Source organism: Neophocaena asiaeorientalis, unplaced genomic scaffold, assembly GCF_003031525.2.
Source record: "Neophocaena asiaeorientalis asiaeorientalis breed wild unplaced genomic scaffold, Neophocaena_asiaeorientalis_V1.1 scaffold19, whole genome shotgun sequence".
Taxonomy (NCBI): Eukaryota; Metazoa; Chordata; class Mammalia; order Artiodactyla; family Phocoenidae; genus Neophocaena; species Neophocaena asiaeorientalis.
The window spans coordinates 4,651,169-4,675,125 of record NW_020173388.1 but is presented as its reverse complement, the minus strand read 5'-3'; the positions used below and the strand labels follow the sequence as shown (position 1 = coordinate 4,675,125).

At 38.9% G+C, this 23,957-nt stretch overlaps 2 protein-coding genes across 6 annotated transcripts in view; one reads left to right on the top strand and one right to left on the bottom strand.

Annotated features, from left to right (window-relative positions):
• The window catches only part of TMEM165 (transmembrane protein 165), a 25,220-nt gene extending 11,783 nt beyond the window's left edge, over positions 1 to 13,437 (top strand). Inside the window, exons 3-6 of the mRNA XM_024746722.1 lie at positions 7,649 to 7,824; positions 8,380 to 8,562; positions 12,321 to 12,426; positions 13,157 to 13,437. Of these exons, the coding sequence (XP_024602490.1) occupies positions 7,649 to 7,824; positions 8,380 to 8,562; positions 12,321 to 12,426; positions 13,157 to 13,233 (542 nt within the window). The 3' untranslated portion in view covers positions 13,234 to 13,437. The remainder of the gene's footprint in view (positions 1 to 7,648; positions 7,825 to 8,379; positions 8,563 to 12,320; positions 12,427 to 13,156) is intronic.
• A 1,981-nt stretch (positions 13,438 to 15,418) lies between these two features.
• Positions 15,419 to 23,957, bottom strand: part of CLOCK (clock circadian regulator) — a 132,483-nt gene continuing 123,944 nt past the window's right edge. For all 5 annotated transcript variants that reach the window (XM_024746685.1, XM_024746683.1, XM_024746684.1 and 2 more), the window contains one exon: positions 15,419 to 23,143. In XM_024746685.1, the coding sequence (XP_024602453.1) occupies positions 22,964 to 23,143 (180 nt within the window). In that variant the 3' untranslated portion in view covers positions 15,419 to 22,963. The remainder of the gene's footprint in view (positions 23,144 to 23,957) is intronic.

Below are 23,957 nucleotides of genomic sequence, written 5' to 3'. Positions count from 1 at the left end.
TTTCACTTTTTAAAATTAATTTTTTTTTTTTTTTTTTTTTTTTTTTCCCCACGGTACGCGGGCCTCTCACTGCTGTGGCCTCTCCCGTCGCGGAGCACAGGCTCTGGACGTGCAGGCTCAGCGGCCATGGCTCACGGGCCTAGCCGCTCTGTGGCATGTGGGACCTTCCCGGACCGGGGCGTGAACCCGTGTCCCCTGCATCAGCAGGCGGACTCTCAACCACTGTGCCACCAGGGAAGCCCTGAAATTAAATTTTTAGCTATTCACAGTCAAGATACATGCTCCTCGTTTATTCACTAGTTTTTTGATCCTTGCTTTTGCTATGGCTATCCTTGCTTTTTTTTCTTTTTCAAGTCCAGAGGAATTTATATCTGATATCTTAGAAACAGGACACAAGCAACCACAGAGAATTGTGTATTTTCTGTTGAAGGGCATTTGGTAATCAGTAGTGAGGGGTAATGTTCAGAGTATTGTGTTCTGTTAAGCTATTCTTAACCTCTTACCCCAACAGTAGGGAATGAAACATTCTTAGATTCCCGGTTTGTATTACTATTTGAGTTACTATTATATAGGCTTCAATTTTTCAAAGAATTAAGACCAGGAGAAAGTAAATTTAACACTACATAATTAAACGTAGTTTAGTCTCTGATTCAAAAGCTACCTTGAGCCATGTAGTTGGACGGAAAACAGCGAGTTTTCCCCTTAGAGCCAGACTTGGATTGGAGTCTTATTTTGCTGTGTATTGACTTAATGGTAAGTTACTTAACCTCTTTGAGTTTCAGTTCCCCATCTGTAAACTGGAGATAGTATCTAGCTGCCTCACAGGGTTGCGGTTTGTATTAAAATGAGATCTTATATTTCGGGTGCTCAGTCATTCACTCCTCTCTTTCAGCATGCCTTAGATTTCTCCTGAAACACAGTTCTTAAAGTACAGGACAGGTTCTATTTCTGGATGCTTGGATGCTTGTTAAAGTTTGTCTTCTTAAACCTACTATAATGAGTATTTTATTGAATAAAAAAATTGACTACTTTTCACATTTGGATATTAGCATTATTCATATTTCACACACAGAAATTTTCTCTTCAAAAGCAAATTTTGATTCTAGGAAATAGTGGAGCAGGTTGTAAATGGTGAAGTCACTTGTTTGGAATGAGTTTGAATAATACCAGAGAATTTTAGTTTTGAAACTTCCAGCTTTGAGGATAAAGTAGAAGGCTGTCCTCTCTCCACGCATTCCCTCCTCAGAACCTGGCTCCATGCGTTCCCCCCCCACCCCTTTTCTATGGGTTTAGCTCCCTTCCCTCAGTGGTGAGTGGGGCTGGTCTCTTTCGTCCTGACCCTTGGCCCACCTCCCTCTGGCTGCTGGTACTGACAGCTCCTCTCACCTGGACTATTTGAAGGAATGGGCTGTATCAGTGGTCTTCAAACCTCTTCCTTGTATATCTCTAAAATAATTTTGAAAAACTATACCCCCTCTCACTTTTCATCGTAAGTTCAAGGAGTTTCAAAGATCTAATTTTTGGTATATTGTGTAGAATTGTTATAGTTGGTATTCTTTTTTTTTTATGTTTGTCTTATAAGTGTTTTAACATTTGTTACACAATATTTAAATTTATATTGCATTTGCAAACTGATTAAAAAAGAAATTTCAGACATTATACATTTTAAACACAGTCTTTCGAGATAGGTTAAACACTGCTTCCCCGGTCAAATCTGTTGACCCCATTTTTTTCCCCATCAGCCTGGTCACACTGTACCCATTCCCCCTAGATGGCCTGAGTTCAGTTCCGGGGGAATTTCAGCAGTCTGTAAGCATGGAGCCAGTGCTTTCCTTTGCAAAATTTCCGTTTGCCAGTGTTCTTTCTTTCTTGTCAGCATTCCAGATTCGCTCCTAAACTGGCTTGCCTTTGGGTCCTGAGCCCTTTTTCTATGTTCTGTTCAGGAGCGTGGAGCTGCTGGGGGGTGGGGGGCAGGAAAGGCACGAGACCTGACGTCTTGAGCCTGGGGCTGAATCTAGCCTCTACTGCTTGCCCGTCATGCAGACAGGAGCAGGTCACACGGCTGCCATTTGCTGAGTACCATCTGTGTGCATGATGCTTCAGGACAACCCTTTGTCCTGCTACAGATGGACAAACAGAAAGCAGAGACATATTAGGCACTCATGGCTCACAGGCAGTGGAGCTGGGATTCAAAGACTGTGTCTGTCTCTGAATCCAGGGGTTTCTGATGGTTTTCTTCAGGGTAAGAGGTTCTGCAGGGGGAGGTGGATGAGGGCTGGAGGCTGTACAGTCAGGGTGGCTATGGGCCCCCAATCCTCCCTCTGAGAACAATTTACTGTCATCTGTTTGCTAATTAAAATTTTATTGGGAAAAGGTTTGAAGCTTAAAAGTCATTGGGAAATAACTATTTTTACTCCATTATGACTTTCTAAGTTATTTAAGCTCCTGGAGAGTCTTTGTCTGCTGTAAACTCAGGATACTGATAGTAACAATCCTTACAGAATTGTAAGAAAGATTAAATGAAGGAAAGCAAGCAAACCATGTTGTGTAGGATGGTTAGTTCCGTAACAGTTAGTTCTCTTCCCCCTTATCATAAAGAGGCTTTGCATCTAGGTATGGTTCACCTGTGCCCAGGGCACAACTGAACCATTTATTTGGATATTTTCACATTATTTACAAAAATGGCCAATTAATTCAACAAGTACTTGTTTAGAACCACCTGTGTGCCTAGAAAAGTGTTGGGTCTGTGGCCAGGCATGCGTGGTGGAAGAGGCATGGGCAGCCAGTAGTGCGGAGGCTGTGAGAGGCGTCTCCCCCTGCCCCGTCCCACCCTGAAGAGAGCTCGATGTCTGAACAGCCTCCATCAGGCATTCTTGTCTTTGGCTGTTTTCAAAATTTCTCACTAAAATTCAAAGCCGTCAAGAGAGGCAACTTCTCAGTTTTTGTGAGTTTGTTCCTTAGGAGGAGTGACTATAGAGAAACCCAGGGCAGATTTGGAAGAAGGCCTGAGAGGAAGGAGAGCAATCAGCGGGGAGGTAGGAGCAGCTGTAAGTCAACATTGATTTCCTTCCCGACTCAGCCAGTTCTTTTTCCTCCATTAATTCTTACTTTCATTTACTTTCCTCATAGAATTTTACTCTAATGATGATAAGTTTTTTGCTTGAAAATCTTTTATGGATCACACTGTCATTTATCTGCAGCAAAAATATGCATTTAAATTGAACTTTAGAAGATGGTGAAAATTTCCTTTGTTAAGTCTCTAAATGTTAACATTTATCGATTGAGTTATAGTTACTAGCATACAGTTGATCAAAGCAAAATATATCACAAATTTAAGTAAACATTTTTTAAAAGTTGGAAATGCATCTCTTAATGAGATGATAGAACTGTTCTTTTAAAATTAGTTTGTATGTCCATGGATGATAATTATTGCTAGAATGAAGCTAGGTTTAGAATCAATTCTGGTCTTTCTAAAAAAAAAAAAAAGGAAGGAATTTTGTTACAGCCACGTCACTCAGTTCATTGAACTCCTGGGTTATATATATGTTTAAAATCACATACTGGTCTATCATCGGGAGATTTTAAATGATTTACCAACTGACAACTTAATAAGGTCTTCTGTCAATTTTGTTAGAAGCAGAGAGTTGGAAACCATCAAGTATACCAAAAAGTGTTTTTCTGAAATTCATCAAATGACTGTTCTTATACATGTTTAGTCTTTTACTTAGAAGTATTGGGTTGGCCAACAAGTTCATTCGGATTTTTCTGTAACATCTTGGGGAAAAGCCCAAACAAACTTTCTGGCCAACCCAATTCCCTGTTTAATTGGATATATTTAGAAATGGTTGAGAAAATTGAAATATTTTTAATTTCAGTGTACTTTCACCAATAAATGATTTCATCTTAAAAATTGTATCAGATCACGTTTAAAATATATTTTTCTGGAGCCTTGGAGCCACAGATTTAGCTCATTCAGTTTATGGAAAATGTCTACCACATTGCCTAATTGCCATGGCAGTTGCTCCATAGTGAACCATCTAAGTCAGGCTTATTTTCTGTCAGAAGACGTTTACTTGGTTTTTGAATTTAATAAACATGATATATGTCCCCATGGCAACTAGCTGTTCAGAATTCTAATTCTAAAATGGTTGGCTGGCCAGATTGGGCCTGGAACCCAGCTCGGTGTGAGCTGCCTGGGGAAATAAGCCACTGGGATTTAGTATCTTTTCTGATGCTCTCTTTGCTGTATCAAGACTCTGCCTTAGGGAAAAGCATCCCCCTGGTTGGAGGATGAAGGAAGCACAATTTCTAAGTAAAAAGTATTCCTACTGAGGTCCAAATACCCTATTTCTCGTCCATGACCGTTACTTCCGGTGTCTAAAATGCCATTATTTCTAATGCCGTGGCCTTATAGGAAACTTGTATAAGACAGGGAAGACCCAAAGCCCCATCTCTGGTTTATGATGCCTTGACTGGGGATACCAGTATTTCAGACCCTCTCTTTGGTGCCCTAGGATATCTTTACATACTGTGGGAAATGCACCATAGGTGCTGGGTGAAAGGCATCTTTGTAGAGTGAGCAGAGGGCAGCTGTGAAGAAGGGACGTGAGAAAGGAGAACCCGCACGACTCCTCAGCTACAAGCATGTTTTCAGGCGGATAAGTTTTAGGGAAAAGTACCCATGGAAGTTGAACTTCTGCAAATAGATTCTTTCACAAACTGTTCATCCGTGTCCCCCGGAAAGTCTGTGTTTTAAAGGCTTCAGTAATCAGCTTTCGTTATTACAGAGTTCAATTTTCATTTTAATGAGCCCCTCAGGCCACATTCATGGGCATTCTCATCCTTTTATTCTCTTGGCTTCTAAGATGCCCCCTACTTTGAGTTATAGTCTTATCCCTCTGAGAAAAAAAAACAAACTGTACCATAAATATTGATATTCCCCACAGTTTTATCCTTGGGCCATTTTTTCCCCTCACACTAATGTTCTTGTGCCAAGTGTTTTCAGTTTAATTACTTGTAAATCAGTGATTTCTGACTTGATGCAAATCACTTGCTTAAAGAGAAATAACCTCTCCTTATTCACAGAACCAAGGTACTCGAGTGTCTGAGGAAAGACTTCCAAAAATGAGGAAGTTGAGGGACAGCAACCAGCGGAAGAAGAACAAGGTTATAGTGCCAGATCGTTTTTTTTCTCTCTGTGGAGATGTCAAAGCAGAAAACATGGGATTGTGTCAGTAAATAGTTCTTTTAGATTATCTGAAGGTAAAAGGAAAGCCAAATTTAGGAGATTTAAAAAGGTTTGCTACGTCGCTTTTTAAAATTTTAAAAACCTTTTATGGAAAATATTTTAAATTTACAAAGTTGCAAAAATAAAATAGTATGAGAACACCTATATACCTTTTATCCAGATTCACCTGTTGTTAACATTTTACCACATTTGCTTTAGCATTTGTGTCCTATCCCTTTATATCTGAATAAAATTATGTGTATACACACATAATTTATATATCTCTAGGTATATAATATATGTACATATACACACAGTTTATATATCTATAGAGAAATAAAGTACATAGACACATCTTTATAGACATTGATACATTACTCTATCATCCATATTTTAATTTTGTCAGTTGATCTAAAATATTCTCTCTAGCACTTTTTTCCTTCTTGTAGAGAATCTAATCTAGGTCAGGTGGTACATTAAGTCCTTTTCAGTCTTTTAATCTGAAATATTTCTGTAGTTTTTTCTTATGTATTCTATAATATTTTTCTAAGATACATCCCCCTCCCCTTTAACGGGCTGTTCCTCCTTTTGTGTTTGTGTGATGTTTCCTCATGACTAGGTTGAGGTTATGTATTCTTGACTAGAACACTGTATAGGTGATGCATGTCCCTCTTAAAAGAGTATCACATCTGGTAGCACATGATGTCCATTTGTCCCTCACTGATGATGTTAATTTTGATCACCCTGTAAGGATTTCTCTTTGTATACTGTTTTTCTTCTTCCCTTGCAATTAATATGTAATCTTTAGGGAGACACTTTAAGACAATACAAATACCCTGTTCCCCATAGTTTAGCATCAGTTGATGACTCTTACATGATCTGAACTTCACCTCGACGCTTGCAAAATGATGGCTAATTCCAGTACCCCATCCACGTTTACCAGTGGGCCCTGGCATGCTACTCTAAGATAAAGAGCTCACCCCACCTCCCATTGGTTTGTATGTTTATTATCAATATAAATTCATGAACTCCTTTTTTTCAGTGGTTTGTAATTAATTACTTAACTATATTGTTCCTTAAATTGTCCCAGATGTGACGGCTAGGAGCCCCTGCAGCCTGACTCCTGTGTCCTTGTGACATGCTGTTATGTGTTTTTGTTCTTCCGTACTTTCTAGTGTAACAGGATAGTGCAGGCTCATCTTGTACCTGCTCTGCCCAGTCCTGGAATTAGCCATTTCTCTGAGGAGACTTTTAGTGGAGAATGTATTAGAAATCAAGATCTGGGTGCAAAGATGGCTCATTGTCATTGAGATGTCTTGGCTTCTTGGCCTTTTCAGTGGACGGAACTAGAAAATATATGTCTGTATTATGTGTGTGTGTGCGGGTACATATACACACGTACCTCTGTAACTTGGATATAGATATGCACATAAGCATAGGTTTACATGTCTAAACATGATTTTAAAGTCTTTTTCATTTTGTAATATAATGAAGCAAGGAATGCTTTATCTATGCGGTTCTATTTTTGATGTTCAGGCAGTTTTGTAAGTGTCGTGCCCATTTTATAAAAAGAGCTGGTGAAGTGAAGAGTAATTGCATTTGTTATATATATGCAAATACCCTCTGGCCCTTCCATAGTTTTTAATTACTAACTTCATATTACCAATGTGAATGTGTTTCACAGTTAGGATTTAGGTTCTTGATATATCGATAGTTCCAAGTATAGTTTTTTTGTGTAATTTATACAATTGTGTCTCTGTACTTGATGATAGGAAAGCATAGTACTGAGTAAGTTTGTCTGTTATGTTACATATATGTGAGTTTGGATATATATGTATGTGTATATGTATAGATATGGAATTATTAGTTTTCTTTCATAAGATATAGTTATTTTTAAATACTTATTTTTAAATGGTTGCAGAGTTTGAATAATGCCACATGAGTATCTTGTCGTGATTCTTCACTACAGAAGTTTGTAATTTAAAGATTTGTGATGAAGAAATATCACATAGGGCAGTGGCATAGCTTCCAGGTTATGAGATCATGGGATCCGTAGAGGGTGTCAAAGTTAACCTCCTAACTAAAGTTCTGTGCCCTGCACGACCTGTGGCGAGCCCGCCCCTGGTGGGTGTCTGAAGAGGAGATGATCATCTCATGAGAGATACGTGTGCAAGCCCTGCCACCTCAACCTGCACCACTGATTTCTTGCTAAGCTGTGATGAGTCATTGGCTAGAGCTTAAGGGTTCGATATTGGTGGAGGAAAAGAAGTGGAGTTTAAGGTTATTATATAATAGCTGAGCTTCTAATGTGAACCATTTTCCCTTTAAAACAGTGGTAAATGATGACTTCTGAAGTTAACTGTTCCTTTGGTTGGTGTATAATGTGCTAATTAACCAATACACTGTCGCACTTCCTTGCAGTTCTGTTTGGCTACGCCACCACAGTCATCCCCAGGGTGTATACATACTATGTTTCAACGGCATTATTTGCCATTTTTGGCATTAGAATGCTTCGGGAAGGCTTAAAGATGAGTCCAGATGAAGGTCAGGAGGAACTAGAAGAAGTTCAAGCAGAATTAAAGAAAAAAGATGAAGAAGTAAGTCAGAGCACTGTTAAACATCTGGACCAAAAAGGCACTCAACTGTTAAGAGTAAACACTATCCAGAGGTTTTCCAATAGTCATCCATATCTGTGATGTGTGTGGGCTACACAGAAGTAGCTTATTTTGTTTAGTTTCCGTTCTTACATCTGGCTGTGATAGGACTGGGTTAGTGTGAATGTGGTAGAGAAAGGACTCGGGGATGAATACTGAACACCTGTAATCAAGTTCCTTAATTAGACTGACTATAAGCTCCTGAAAAACAGGAACTGTAGTTCATAATTTTACCTGTTTCCTTCCACAGCATCTAGGATAATGAGTGATCAGTTAATATTGTTTATTTCATTGGGAAGAAATGGAAAAATTGAGAATATAGCATTTGTTGCTATGTGAGACCAGTGGTTCAAAAGAGAAGTTTGGGGTCACATAACTTTAGTTTCTCAGAGCATATTCCCATGGAATTTAAACACTGTTTAAAAGAAAGATTAAGTAATTTTGTGCTCTATTGACTTGGTTCCTAGAATTAATGTCTTTTTTTTTTTTGAAATTTAGTTTCAACGAACCAAACTCTTAAATGGACCAGGAGATGTTGAAACGGGTACTAGCACGACAATACCTCAGAAAAAGTGGCTGCATTTTATTTCACCCATCTTTGTTCAAGCTCTTACATTAACATTCTTAGCAGAATGGGGTGATCGCTCTCAACTAACTACAATTGTTTTGGCAGCTAGAGAGGTGAGTGGTACTTGGAGACTGCTTCTCTATTAAAACTAAGCATAACTAATGTTACTTTGGTCCAGAGGTCACGGGACAGAGTCAGGGTGGGTCAAGGGATGACTTCATATGCTAGACTGTTTTAGATCTAATTTGGCCACTGCTCTTTAAAACTGACCTTCTCCCAGTTTCTACAGCCGGTCAGATTACTCTCTTTTGACTCCTCTTCCCTTCAATTTTGCCAAAATGATGGTGTGGCAGTTGTTTTGGCTTAGTTTTTTCTTTTCTCAGAAACTTCCTTTGTATACTTTATGTTGAGAACATAAATTGGTATATTACTATTGAAGGCCAATTTGGCAATAAATACCTAATGCCTTGAAAGTAGGTATCTTTGGCTTTTTCTGTTCCTTGTGCTAAAAAACTAATTTGAGAGTTGCAGAGGTTACTTAGAAAACTTGTTAAGTCTTAAACCCAGGTTACTCAGTCCTAGGATGTTAAGCCAGAAGAGACTTGAGATTATCTCGTTCTAGCCTTTGCTCTACAGATAAGATCCTGAGGCCCAGAGAGGCCGGGTGACTTGTCCAGGGACATAAGCTAGTTGGTAGCAGGGACGAGGACTAGAGCCGAGGCTGTCTGCCTTCTAGGCTTTTCTGCTGTATCTTCTTCATAGTTGTCAGATGCCACTCTGTAAAAGATAACTGTTTGTTGAGAAAATGTTTAACCCTCATTTCTTTTGAGGGGAGTAAAGTTTTACATGAGGTGTCTGTTATTGTTCACACTGATTGAGGTCTCCTGAAGAGACGGTTGTGGGATGGAAGGCTGCTGCTGCTTTTCAGCTCTTCTTGATCTTAACTAATGCTGTTTCTTATATTTTTATATCTATGAAATTACATTGTTTTTAATCAGATGGTAAGATTTTTAGATAGCAAGCTTGATTTGAATTTATTTTTAACTCCTAGGAAATATCTACCATAAAAGAACAAGTTCCTCAACATAGGCTGCAGTTCAAAATATAAAACAAGAGTTGAAAGCCAGGGCTAAGATAGTTGAGGATGGGCTGTTTTGTCAAAGAAGCCTCAAAAATGCGGAAAAAAAGGAACTCGGTTTTTCATTTGAGTCCCGTATTTAAAAATAAGCTTTCTTTTAAAATGTCATTTTAATGGCTTTGACCTGTATTTTTCTTGGTCTCCAGCCTTTTTTATTGGCATTCAGATTGTCACAATTGGGACCTGAAAGCAAGTGATCATTCTGTGGCGGTTGGTTCTGCCACGTGAGCTGTCGTGACGGCAGAATCACTGCATTTTTCTTAATACTGTCGTCTAAGTGGCACGAGCCACTTGGGACAGGCTCGAGACTCCCTGAGCCCCCGGGGTCTGCTCCCTGCCAGCAGTGCGGCACCTGCGGCCTGGGGTTGAGTCTCTGGCCATGCGAGCACATCACTGCAGCGTCTACTTCCAGGGTGGCTCTGAGCTGAAACAAAGTGATGCACATAGGGTCCCCACCGTGGGGAGCACTCAGTGTCAGCCACCTTCCACGCTGCAGCACCACGGGCACATGCAATGGGCTCTTCACGAGCACAGATGCGGTTGTCTATCTTTGTTACTTTAATCTTCCTAATTTTTTTTTGGTAACTTTTTTGTATAACCCATGCAGTAGTCAGGTCCAGTCCATTTTAGTCTGAACTTCATTTCTGCTCCCAGTAGAATTCAGTGTTCTCGGTTTGGATGTCACAGAATCCTAGTATCCTTTGAGATGTTAATGGGTACTAAGCAAAAAAAAAAATTGAGGAAAAAGTTTCCAGGGTCAAATAGATTTGGCAAATAATATATCCTGGTTTTTTTTGTTTTGAAGATGGAGTATACAAAATACCAAAGACTCTGAAAAATCCTGTATTAAAGGAACCATTTAATTTTATTTAAATCCAGTGATTTTTCAAGTGTCACTTTCAAATAGAATGAAACCATCTTCTGGGATATTAGTTTTAGAGGTTATAACAGAATTTAGGAAATGTGGTCCCACTCTTCCATTCCTCACAGACAGTTTCCAGCTCTCTCCATTTCCCCAGTCCACACACACACTGCCCACCCCAGCAAACAGGCCTCCTGCCACTTCACAGAAGAAAGCAGAGGTCATTGTTTCTTCACTGCCACCCATCACAGTGGGTCCTTTCCCACCTGTATTCTGGATTCCAGCACCCGGTGCTCCCACTTACAGCTTAAATCTTGGCCTTTCTTCCAGCCCAATTTTGCGAGCATATGCACACGTTTTTCTCATCTAAAAAAGTTTTACCCCTTCCTCAATTCTGCTTCTCTTCCAAATATAAGCCTCTTCCTCCCCCACTTCCCTCAGTTTCAGAGGGCTTGGCTGTGATGGGAACAGGAGTTGGCTCTACTCCCTTGCTTACTAAACCCACTGGGCTCTAGCTTCTGACTCACCGGTTGACTTGGTGCTTTAAGTTCACTGCAGCCACCAGTGGGGCTTGCCGTGGTCATCTTGGGAGGCTAATTGCTTGGCCACCTGTTCAGTCTCCCTTGGGCTCCTCTTCCCCTGTCAGCTCTTCAGTGTTGCTTTCCTCATGATCGTATCGTCAGCGCTTTCCTACATTCTCTCCTGGGGTTATAATGTTCAGTCCCATCACTTCTTCTCCATTGAACTCAACTGATTCTTGAACTTCTCTACTTTGAACTCCTTTGTTGGCAGCCACAAACCCTTTCTCCCTTGCTTACTCTACCTTTTAAATCACATTGGTATTGCCATAATTCATCTAGAGAATTATGGGTGAGGAACTCAAGTGTCAGGCCTGATTTTTTTCATTCCTGTCATTCCCTTCTCACTAAGGTGTATCAGTAGTGCCTCAGTTTCTCTCGAATCCATCTGCTTTTCTCTGCCTAGTCTCCCATGCCAATCCAGGCCAGCATTGTCTCTTCCCAGGGCTATTGCTGTAGCCTCTCGATTGATCACTTTGCCTTCAGTCTTCTTCCCCTCCAGTTCACTCTCTAGACTCGACTCTTAAAGCATAACCTGTCTGTCACTCCCCAGATAAAAACCAGTGTCTTAAAAAGTCTAAACTCTAAGCTTGTCCGGGTCCTTCGTGACCCAGCCCCCTCCTACCTTGATGGGACTCCTCCTCTTGTGACTCACTGGTTCTCTCTAGAAACACTCAAGTGCTCCGCAGCTGCCTCTTGCTGCTGGCCTGCTGCCAGGTCAGGTGCTCCCGCTTGTGCTTCAGGGCTGTCTTTTCTGGAAAACTTTCACTGGTCTTCCCGATCTGAGTGCCTCCAGTTTGCTTTGGTGGCAGGTGTTTACTGAACGAATACTGTGTCCTGACACTGAGCTAAAGCACTGGGACACCAGTGGAGACTGAGAGGCAGGGTCTCTGTTCTTAGGAAGTACAGTGAGGCTACGCTCTTACGTAGTTTCTAGACAGTATCAAATACTGCCTGAGCGAAGAGGTGTCGAGGGTACGTCTCCTTAGCACTTGTCACTTAAGAGCTAAATAGTGCCTGTGAAGTAAGTTCAACAACTGCTGAAAGGTTGAATTAGGTTACTTTGATCTTACACATTGATTTGAGTTTATTCTTTTATCTCTAGTCCTAGGTATGAATGGAACATATTCTTTCAAGCAGCCATGACACTTTTCATAAATTGTACAGCTGGATTCATAGAATTGTTTTATGCTTTTTTTGTTGTTGTTACTGACCTCTGTTTTCATTGCTTGATAGTTATCTTTCTCAGGTAGCAGTTTCAACCTTGGTTTTAAATTAATGGTATGTTTCCAGGACCCCTATGGCGTAGCGGTGGGTGGAACAGTGGGACATTGCCTCTGCACTGGACTGGCAGTAATTGGAGGAAGAATGATAGCACAAAAAATCTCTGTCAGAACTGGTAAGTCTTTTTTTCTTTTTTTAATTAGAAAGAAAATTCCATTTATTTTAACTTTTAGAATCACTGAGGTTAGAAAAGAGAATGTGTTTCTTCTGAAGCAGACTTGGTCTTTGCTACGATAATCTCTTAGAGGTCCAACGTACTGGCTCTGCTGTGGCAAACATGGACTGTTTTTCACTTGGAGGTGTTAGTAAAATACAGAACCATCTCAAAGCATTGCTGGATTCATAGTAGCTTTTTGTCAACATTTTTAAGTCAGTGAAACAACCCTGTGGAAATACGAGAACTTCTTAGCTTTGAAAACGTGTCTTCGGGATGGGCAATCATAGATGGAGACCATATTTACTGATTCAGCTGAAAATTTCCTACGTAGCTGATAGATCTTAAAAATGGAATAAAAGTAGTCTCTTTGGTGGTCAGAAGTTGCTGAAAATTCTCTTTTATATAATTGGGTTTTAAGACGAGTTATAGTTCTATTGTTGCTTGTCAGCACTGTTTCAATTTAATAATTCTGTCAGTAAAAGAGTGCTGGAAAATAAACTGATTCTTAACTGTTCACAGTCGGGCATGTTAAGTATTTTGCTGTGGAAATGAGGTTGAAGTGTTTCTCATTTGTTCAAGTATTCCTAATTTGTTTTTAATGTTAGTTTACTAGATTAGAAGAATAATAGGCACCATCAGGGCTTATTTAGAGGAATTTTGCCTTAAACTTTTTTCTGTTCTCTTACAGTGACAATCATAGGAGGCATCGTATTTTTGGCATTTGCATTTTCTGCACTATTTATAAGTCCTGATTCTGGTTTTTAACATGATACTGTTCATTTATATTTAGTCTAAGATAGGTGAACTATGTACATAGTGTATATTATAACTAAAAGTGATGGAAAATACTGTATTTTGTAGCATTGATTTGTGAGTTCGACCCATTTAATGACGTATTATGTCCAAGAGAAATAATCACTGATTCTATTTGCAAAATGGATTTTTAAAAAAAAAAAAAACCAACTGATACCTAAGTGTGGATTTTTTTCTTTTCTCCAGCTTAATTACGTGAATATGGTCTCCTTTTCTTGGCCGGGGTGAGGTGAGGGTAGTATATAGAGAGCCATTGTTCGGCAGGGGGCCTGCCACTTGATTCTCTTTCAGCACTGACCCCTTTGCAAGGACTATGAGTTTTGTCCTGAATAACTGAGGTGTTTTACGACGTTTGTTTACCTTAAAATTTTTCCTGGGGGAAAGAATGAATTAATTTCTATCAATCAATCAATCTTTTAAAACATTTTCCTGAGCCAGTAAGCAGTGATTTATCAGAATAATCAGAAGTCTTTTCAAAATTAGGTTTTTGGGGCTTCCCTGGTGGCACAGTGATTGAGAGTCCGCCTGCCGATGCAGGGGACACGGGTTCGTGCCCCGGTCCGGGAGGATCCCACAACATGCCGCGGAGCGGCTGGGCCCGTGAGCCATGGCCGCTGAGCCTGCGCTCTGCAACGGGAGAGGCCACAACAGTGAGAGGCCTGTGTATCGCAAAAAAAAAAAAATAAATAAAAATTAGGATTTTTGTTTGTATGTATTTTTTAAGAGCAAGGGAAATGTATTACTGTTAATAACATGACAAGAATTGTCTGCCAGGTCCATTCTTCCTCTTTTTTTCAATTGGGTAGGAAACCCAATATAATAACAGTCAGTCAATATTTGACCATGTGGAATTACCAAATTAAAAGAGAATACTGTGAGTGTATTCATATTTTTTCTATATTGAATAAACAATGTAACAAAGATACAACATAAATAAAAAAGTGATATGACCAGTGCTTGTTTTTCCTTGTGTGTTATGCAAGTTCATAACTTTCTAATTTATCAAATCATTAACATTTATAGACCAGCTTCTAAAGCTGATATAAAAAACAGTAGCCAAGCACTGTTCTAAAGCACTGTCTTAACCTTCACACAGTTCTGTGAGGGAGTAGCTACTAATAAAAAGTTAAAAAAAAAAAAAAAAGGGTTAACTCATCCAGGGTTACATGGTTACATGGTAGAGCAGGGAGTCAAGCCAGACAGTTTACTTCTAGAGACCATAATCACCGATTATGGTGAAGGGCACCTCATGTTATCAACTTCAGTAATCATCACTGTCATTTAAGTAAGTCATTTAAGTAAGTCTCTTCTAACTTGAGTACTTACTAACTGTTCCGGCCAAGCAGCATAACTGTTTTCTCCCAGCCTCATAGGCTCTATTACCATATGCAATAACACTGCCATCAGAAGCCTCTAGAGACCTGAAGGGACAGTTCTATAGAAACTCCCACATGTTCCTTGTGTGAAGTAATAGCAGACCCAGAGCAAGTCAGGTTTACTGAGCTACTACAAAGTTCACAATGTACAGTCATTTGTAACTTGAACAGATTGTGAAATAATCTCGTTAATCATCCAGCATTCTCAATACAGCAATCATTCTGCGGTAGTAACCATTACTGTGAGGAGATCTAAAAGTGTCAGTTAAAAAGCAGCAGTTCACATATTTCTGAAAAAGTCTTTAGAAACTTTTAAGGAGTTCTCTACCGTGAAAAGTGTGTGTTACAGCGTAAAGAAACCACAATGTCCATGAGTTAAGATAAAGCACTTCAAAGAAATCTCAGGTTAAATCCTGAAACTACACCAGAATTCTCTGGCGTTAAATACCCCTAATACTGCCTTAGATTATTACAAACAGAATAAGTGAGGAATTGCATTATTTCTTTTCCAAGAATAGAAAGGATACTTGCTTGTTAGGAAGTAGCTGGTACCATCATAGCCCCCACCTGGAAGTGCAGGCCGCCTGGTCCCAGCACCAGCTTAACGGCGAATAACAGCGAAGCTTTCTGAGGCACCACAATCTTGTAACAGGACACAACTACTCAGAGAATTTGGCAGGTCAGACCTTAGCTACAAGGTAAAAATTGCTAATGCAGTTACACTCCATTGCTGAATAAAAGAGAGGAAAAAATGTCATTGGTAGTGCTTTTAAAATATTTAATATTCTTTAAAATCCAAAATAATGTGATTCTTACAAGTTATGTGCCACATAAAGCAGGTGTTATTTCTTTGAGAAATGCAGGTGATACTGGAAAACAGCACTGAGGTATTTTTTATTTTTAAAACTGAATAAGGAAACAAAGTCTGAATCTAATTAATTTTACATTTATAAAAAAACTCAATGCTACTGCTTGGCTCTTTTGCTATAATTTTAGGTTCTGAATACAAGAGTATGGGAAAGAGCATTATAATAGTACATATAGTTTTTAAAAGCTGTGCACATCGTAACCTGGAAAGATGATTATACAGCAAGAGGCCTGAGTGGAGGTAGGCTAATAACACTTTACCTGTTCTCAAAGGACAGCTTTGAGAAACAAGTATGACCAACTGTAACACCAAATTAAAATGGTAATATTTAAATAAGTAACAAAATGATCCGCATTTTATATAATATTGAATTTCCAAACATAGCTCATGAAAATCAGCAGAGAAGCTATTATAGCACCGTTGAAACCATTCATTATCCCATTGTGCTTCTGTGTAATTTAGGATTTGGGCTGAAGATATTACTTGGAAAATGTCAGTCTTGTTTTTGTAAATCAATCTGGATTTCAATGAAATGTTTGCTTTAGGAAAAAAAAGGTATTCTTAGCCATTTATAGCTCCACCCTTTCAGAAGGAAGAATGACAGGCTATATCTAATTTTAATTTAAAACCAAGAACCAAGCAGTAAGGACACATCAATGCCAAGAGTAGTACACTAAGAACCACACAGAACATTAGAAAGAATTTGGTGTGTGTTTTTACAATTACCAACTGATGTGAAATTAACAATTAAAAATGTACAGAGATAAAACTTTTTTTTTTTTTTTTTGCACTAACTGGTTTCGATACAGCACTGAATTTAACTCGTCTTTGGGCTTCAGTCTTTACATAGAATGAATGTGCAAGTGCCATACTGAGCACCTTCCCCAGCTTACACCATGATAAAACAGATTTCAGAGTAATTCTAGGATGATCTAAATTACAGCTGTTCTGTAATTTAGGAATTACAGGAATTTAGGAATTCCTGAATTTAGGAATTACAGTAATAAAGGAAAGGGACATTTCCTGGCCAAATTCCTTTTCTTTTTGCTTGATGGTGATTGTCCGGTTACATAATATACACCAATCTGAAGATAAATAACAGAGCTTTCCTAACATTTGAACTCTTTAGTACTGGTACAACCATTGCCAGCAGTGAATCTGTACCAGTATAGGCCAACTCAAAATACACATCATAAAACATCTGAATGTAGTTTTTAAAGCAATGTCACCGTTTGTTTCCTCAGAAACTAAAAAGCATACATTTAAAAACATCGTTATCTCCAATTTAACCCTTAGAGTCAAGAAACATTTTTTATATCATTAAATCCAACTGGTGGTTGACCTCCTTTAATTACCATTCTCTAAGGGATCCCAAAAGCCAGAGCGTGCTCTGGACCTGGGCTGTGGCACTCAAGAACTACTCTGGGAGCCCTAAGGTGGGGAATTCCGTTCCAATACAGACCAGCAAGAAGTATCCTCAAATTTCTAGGCCTCAAATGTTCAAACACTGCTTTATTGGACAATGCTGTGTATGGAGGTTTGGTGTGGCTTTGTTTTTAAAGGACCAAGCAACATTACACTATATAAACACAGCAAATATTTTTTGTAGAAGAGTTTGCCGTATTCCACCTATATTTAAGGACTTTAGATGGATTTTAATATGGATATGATAGTGACGGCCATTAGAAGGTTCTGACCGTTTTAATAACATTTTCCCAAACAGGCAGCGCGTGTTTTGGGTTCTGTCATACTGGCGTTTGGCTGTGTTGGGGAAGTTATCATATTAAAAGTGCCCATAAAATAGAAAAGGCAGCAAGTGAAACTAGAAAAACGTTGGAGCTATATGAAGCGGATTTGAAAGGAGTTACCTTTACTGTTTCCTATCTAAGTTGAGAACAGCAGGGAAGCACAGGGGCATCTGGACTGGGGCTCCACTGCTGTCCTGAAGTGGAACAGGTTCCAATCGCCATGAAGCGGCGTCGCGAGGGCTAAGGACTGCACCCCAGATAGGAAGAGCCAGTCCTCCACATAGAAGATTACAAGGCAAAACAAAACAAACCACAATTAAATATGCTGTGAGATCACTCTGATGAGAAAACAGAACACAAAGATATTTAAAAATATAAATAAATACATTTAGCCATTTTTATTCAAGAAACCCAGAGAACTGCTTTCAAAGCAATCGCTTCTTTAAAAACCACTTTCTAAATTCTCCCATAAATACTCTTTTGATTGTCACTTAATGCAGCACCTCACTATTTGCTGGTGGTGGTGATGGACTTTCACTTAATACCTCTTCATAAACTATTTCACTAAAGAACGTTTCCCTAGGAAAACTCAGGCAGCTTACAAAATATTGTTAAATACTCAAAAACAGAACCTGCAGAGTATTATTTTATTTAACAAAAACAAGGAATGTAGTGTTAAATTATGACATGGGGAAAAAGTATGCAAAACAGTCACATGGAAAGAAAGTTTTAATTTTTAATATCCACGTTTGCTTAATTTCTTGTGAGCTGTTCAATACTGTTTCAAACATCCTGAATTAATAACTGTACCAACAAAATTCATCCCCAGTGTTTCCACAGGAGACATTAAAATATGACCAAACTATTATTTTTTTTTCCTTTTCTTCAACCAAAGTAGTCTTTCTCAGTCCTTTCTGTGCAAAAATATTACAAGAGCAATTCAAATGGAAACACTGAAATGACATGCCAACATTTCAGAGCACATTTAAAACACCCAGAATAATTCTTGAAATTACTGTATTCTAAAATATGACTACCAATCACTTTTAGGTTAGTTCTATACATCTATTCACACTGATGCAATTCTCCTAGACCTCTGAAAATAAACAGGCTCATTGGTCTCTTTTGGTGTCCACACATTAGGCAAGATAGGTTTACAATAGTGTCTAAATGGAGCTAGGCATCCACAGTCTCTTGACTCCACCACATTCAAAACAAAAGTCAAAGTCCATTTGGCTACCATGAAATCACTCCCATAAACCTACTATGGTTCACTGGATCTAAACATTTCTCAGAAATGTGTCATTTAAAAATTTCACCTAAGTGATGATTCGGGGATCCTTTAGAAATGGTAATATCTAAGATAATAAACTTTATCAAAATGAGTAATTGCAATAAAGTGCTTGTTACCTTTCAAAATGATGCTTTTAGACTGTGGTGTGTTGTCTGCGAAGTGTGTGCTATTCCTATATAAAGGATCCCCAGGCATGAGAGTTGGGTCTTCTCACCTGTCTCAGAAAGCAGCACTATCTCTTGGTAGGCTGACAATAGGCACGTTACCCATGCGGATGAGGCTAAGCTAGAGCTATGGCAAAAGGGGAAGTAAATTAGAAAAGGGGGGAGGCATGTGAAGGGTTCCTATTATATTCATAGTTATATACAAATATATTAAATATGCTATAAAAATAGTCAACTCTTTTCCTTTGCAATTACTTCAGAAGCTCCTTTTGGAAGAATGCTCACCCACCCCAAACAAAAGACTCTTTTCCTCCAATCACTATAAAATGGCAAGTGCCTTTGTGCTGTTTCTTTTCCTCTGTTTAAAAATTCCAATCAGCTTATTCCTGGCTAGACTCACTCAGCAATAATAATATCCAGTGTTTATACCTTCCAACACTGACTCCCGAGGGACTAAGAACAGGGTCACAGACATTGGAAAGGTTATAGACTTGAATGAGTTTTACACAAATGTTTGTCAACAAACTTTCAATTACCAGAGAACTATAGGAAAAGAAAAAAAGCAGAAATGAGCAATACCAGAGCAAAATGCTATTTGCAGTCCACTTTAAAAAAAAAAATAGGCTACCTCAATGTCGTGGAGACATCTTAAAACACGTTGAGTAACTTCCAGTTTAAAATAATTTTCACCTGTCTGTGTAGAGCCGGCAAATAGAGTACTATTTTAAGGGGCCCCTTCCTAAGGCTTCTTGAACAAGGGCTCATCTCCCTTCAACAAGCAGTGCCCTTAACTAACTGCAAGCAGACCGCTTTAAGGCAATGACCAACAACCCAAGCACTTCTGAAGAATTACAACACTTTCACGAATCTACACTGAGAATTCTACAACAAACTGTTCAAAGTCACTGGCATCCTTTTATTACTAGTACATCCCTAAACCAGACTTACGTGACAAAGCAGAGCACAGGACTCAAATTACCCCCTCAACCTGGGACGGAGTTGGGAGACTGAACTGTAGTATTTACTCACACGCTACCCCCATCTTCCCCCATATTTGCTTTTCTCCCAATATTTTCACTCAAAAACTGAAGTGCTTTTGAGTGTCTTGGTTCTGGTCTGACGCCACTCGTGGCAGCAACTTCATGAACGCTTACAGTCCTCACTGGTAGCTGTGAGAACAACAGTGACTCACCCAGTGCCACAGCAGTCCAAAGAAGATAACACCTAATGACTGCCACCCAGAATCAAGTGTTTTTTAAGAAAAACCGAGGAGATATGAGAGTAAAGCAGAGGCAAGATAAGATTTTTAAGTAGTTGAAAGGTGTTCCTATTTGGTATTTTTTCATGACTTAGATTTGGGTTTTAATGAACAACTTTGGCTACAGAAATGAAGAACAGGCCACTGCTGAATCTTCATCAGAATGCTCAAGTCTCAATTCATCGAGGAGGGGACAGGGACTGCTCTGCAGCCCCAAGTTCCAGGGAAGCAGGAGGAAAACCGAGTTAAAGGAGGAGCTGAGAGGCAGTTACTAGCTCTTCTGATCCAACACTTCATTCTGACAGCAAAAGAAAAGCTGCTCCTTTAAGCGTAGCAACCAATTCTAAGTAGGAAAAAAATGAGCTGTGAGGAACAGCAGGAATTATAAAGCAGAATCTTGTCTAATTTTCTTTCCCAAATATTTGTGAGGATGAAAAGATGCTTGAAGGGACTGGTGGAAGAGAATGTGCATAAACAGTCTACAGATTTACCTTGTGGCTTGTCTTACACTTTGCTTGTGTTAACCTAAGTACACGGCACTCACGGCGCACCATCTTTCTTTTCACATATGGGACTTAGAAAATAAACCTTAGTATAATAGTTCATCATATCTTTTGTTTGCTGAATCTGTATCACTACATATTGCCAATAAATAAATGAGGCACAACTCAGATATATATGGAATGGCATGATAAGGTTAAGAAAGGCAATTTGAAAGGGGAAAAAAATACTGTTGCCATACTCTACAACATCAGTGTTGTCCACGTGTACATATGCTCAAGTACACAGATATTCTGACATTTATTCTTGACATTCATGAGAAAGTCATGATCATTTAGCTAGAAGAGGAGCTCCTTGATATGTTAATTACTGATTGGCATCTAGTAACACTTCTTTTGTAGAAGGGTAGGTACCAAGTCTCTTTGGTTGTTTTCAACATTAATTTTCTAGTTTATGTGTGGCCAGGCATGGTTTTCTACAGAAAGTCAAAGTATACCCCTTAAGGATGATAGCAAAGCTGAGAACAGAAAAGTCTTAAGAACTGACTGAGAGTTCCCCTGACTCCTTTATCTAGCAATTCTGTACTAGATTATTTTCATTGCTGAAATCTTTTCTATTTAACAACCTCAATTCTGTTACACATTTTCTTTTAAGGTCAATTTTGATTTATTATAGCTTGCTGTCTTCCCTTTTCTCAGTAATAATTTTTGATATTCTAATAAGATATTTTCCCATTAGTTTTCCTTTGTTCTGTAGTTATAAATTTAATTACTAGTACCATAAAATCTATAAAATGCTTTTTTTTTATGTACGTAATTCTGGTTGGAACTTACTACCTTTAAAATGTATTAACAAATGAAATCTTAGTTCACGTTTATGAAGCATGTGAGCTACAATATTCTACTGCTGTAGTGAAGGCAAAGCCAATTCCTACCCCTTCTTGTTTCTTCACAGGATTTTAAGATCACATTGAGCAAATATTTACTGGTAATTACTAAATGACTACATAGCTTTAAGGAAAATGATGATTTAGCAAAACAACTTTGTGATCACATTAGTAACTCTGATGTATCATTAGGATGTCATCTTTTATTTCGAAATTATTTGTACCTCTAAACCAAGAGACTCAAAGCAGTCTTCGTTAGAAACTTAATGGCACTGACACCCACATGCTATTAAAAATGTACCAAGATTTCAAAACTGCTACTGAAACCAGACGATGAGTTCAAGGTGGTGAGTTATCACCTGAATCAAAATCAAGGCACAATGGGTTGTTTTTTTTTGTTTTTTGTTTTTCCTCAAATAACCCTGAATCATTTCTGACTAAAAGAAGCATTGAAATTGTGGGGATAATAAAAAGGTTCCAACAAATCCTAAAAGTTAAAATTCCCACCAGTGAGAACGTTAAAAAGTGCCTAAAATATTTTGTGTGCAAATTCACTCCTATAACTGAAACATTCTTGAAATTACTTTCAGGCTTGTTAAAAACCATTTACACAACTATTTCCAACTATGAACTAGATCAAAATATGTGATCAAAACTCCCAACCATCTTAAAATAAAGCAGTGCAAATCCTATTTTCAAACATAATTGAAAAATAATGAAATGAGGGATATTTCTGAGTAACTTGAAAATCCTGTTTCAAATAATTTAACCTGAAAAAAAAAAAAAAATCCATTCCCAGCAGCACATGATACCTCACTGAACAAACTGTGACATCACAGCCAAAGTATGAACATAAGAAGACTTGTGCCCCGGAAACTGAAGAGAACACTACTGTATGGTAAACAAAAGAGAGAAGAGGATGCATTAGTTTGCACATGGTGTCAGAATCTAAGGAAACTACTCATACCTAAATGAGATAATGCTTTCATGCAGCATACAAAATGTTTTGCTTTCTCTCCTTTTATCCAGACATATACATAATATTATTTTTACAGCGTCTGTACATAGAGAATTTAAACTCATACAACATTCCGAAATGAATTACTATTCCATCATTATCCGAAAAGGGAGAGGGGTTGGGGAAGGGGGCCTACTGAGCCTACTGGACTGTCTTCATGGCATCATTGTAAGCAAACCCCTGACATGGCAGTGGTGTATCCTCTGTAACACTTGAAAACAGGCACAGAACCACTCAAAGTTACTAACATTGTTAGTGCCTTTCTTATTCACTGGAGGTCATGTTTCATAGCTGAGTTTCTTAACATTTGGCAATATACTCTTTTTCCATCAAAAAATATCTGGGCAAGTAAAACACTGTCAGGATTGGCTATGGCCCTATGATCATCTCCTGCTGGCTGGTATTTAATGCACATCCGCAGCACGAGGCAGCATTTTCTCTGCTAACTAATTCCAGGAACTAGAACACTCAATACTGCATCTCATGAAACCACTATCCTCAGATCATCCGAGCAACTCTTTTATGGGCCACCCCCTTCCTCCCTTGAGGGCAGAAAGGAAGCGTGTGTGCTACTGTGGTTGAACCTTGGAAGGATCAGTCAAACTGTCAGTCCTGCGCCGATTCAGTTGCTGCTGTTGCTGAGACTGGTGTTGCTGGTGATGTGACTGAGGGAAAGTGCTCTGCTGTAGTGGAAATGCAGCAGAGAGGATAAGCTGAGTTGAAGGGTTCCCGTGGAGCAATCTAGAAGTCTAAAAAAACAAATGGATTATGCAACACTGCTTTACCCGCACTATACTCTCTACATTAAGATTTACTCAACTTTTCCACTCTCCGCAGGAACAAAATCTCTACATAAGTTTTGCTTTCTCATTTAAAAATAATATTTTGGAAAACGCTAATGAGGATTTCCCTCTTCCTGAAAGTATAACAGAATTTCATTCTTTAAAAGGAAACTGAGCTAGAGGTTTTATGGTACAGAAAGCAATCTGTGCCCTGAGGCAAACCACACATATTCTTTCACTTTATATGTCCTAAAGACCACATTTTAAACAGATGATACAATTTAAGCATCGCTAAGAGCACATGAAACATGAACATTCTGAGGTCAAACAGACAACACCTTCTGCACAGGCTTTTTGATTGGTGAGAGCAGCAGTTCAGTGGCCAAGAGCATGGGCCCTGAGGTGCACTGCCTGGGTTCAAACTCTGGCTGCCCCATTTTACCCGATGTGTAACTTGGTCAAGCTATTTACATCTCTGGGCCTCAGTTTCTTCATTTACAAAATAAGGAGAATCACAGTACCTCCCACAATGGGTTTCTGTGAAGATTAAATTTTAACATTATTTTTATTTAAAAGTACCATAAAAATGAGGGCAGGCAAAGTCAGAGACTTATGTCCTACAGGTAGCAGTATGATGTAACAAAGAAAAAGCAAAACAAAAAGCGAGCGGGCAATCTGAAGTCTGAAGCCCTGGCTGTGAGTTTTGCTCTGCTATTTATTAGCTGTGTGGCCTTGGGCAAATGTCAAGTCCATGCACTTCAGTTTCTTTTGCCTAATTGCT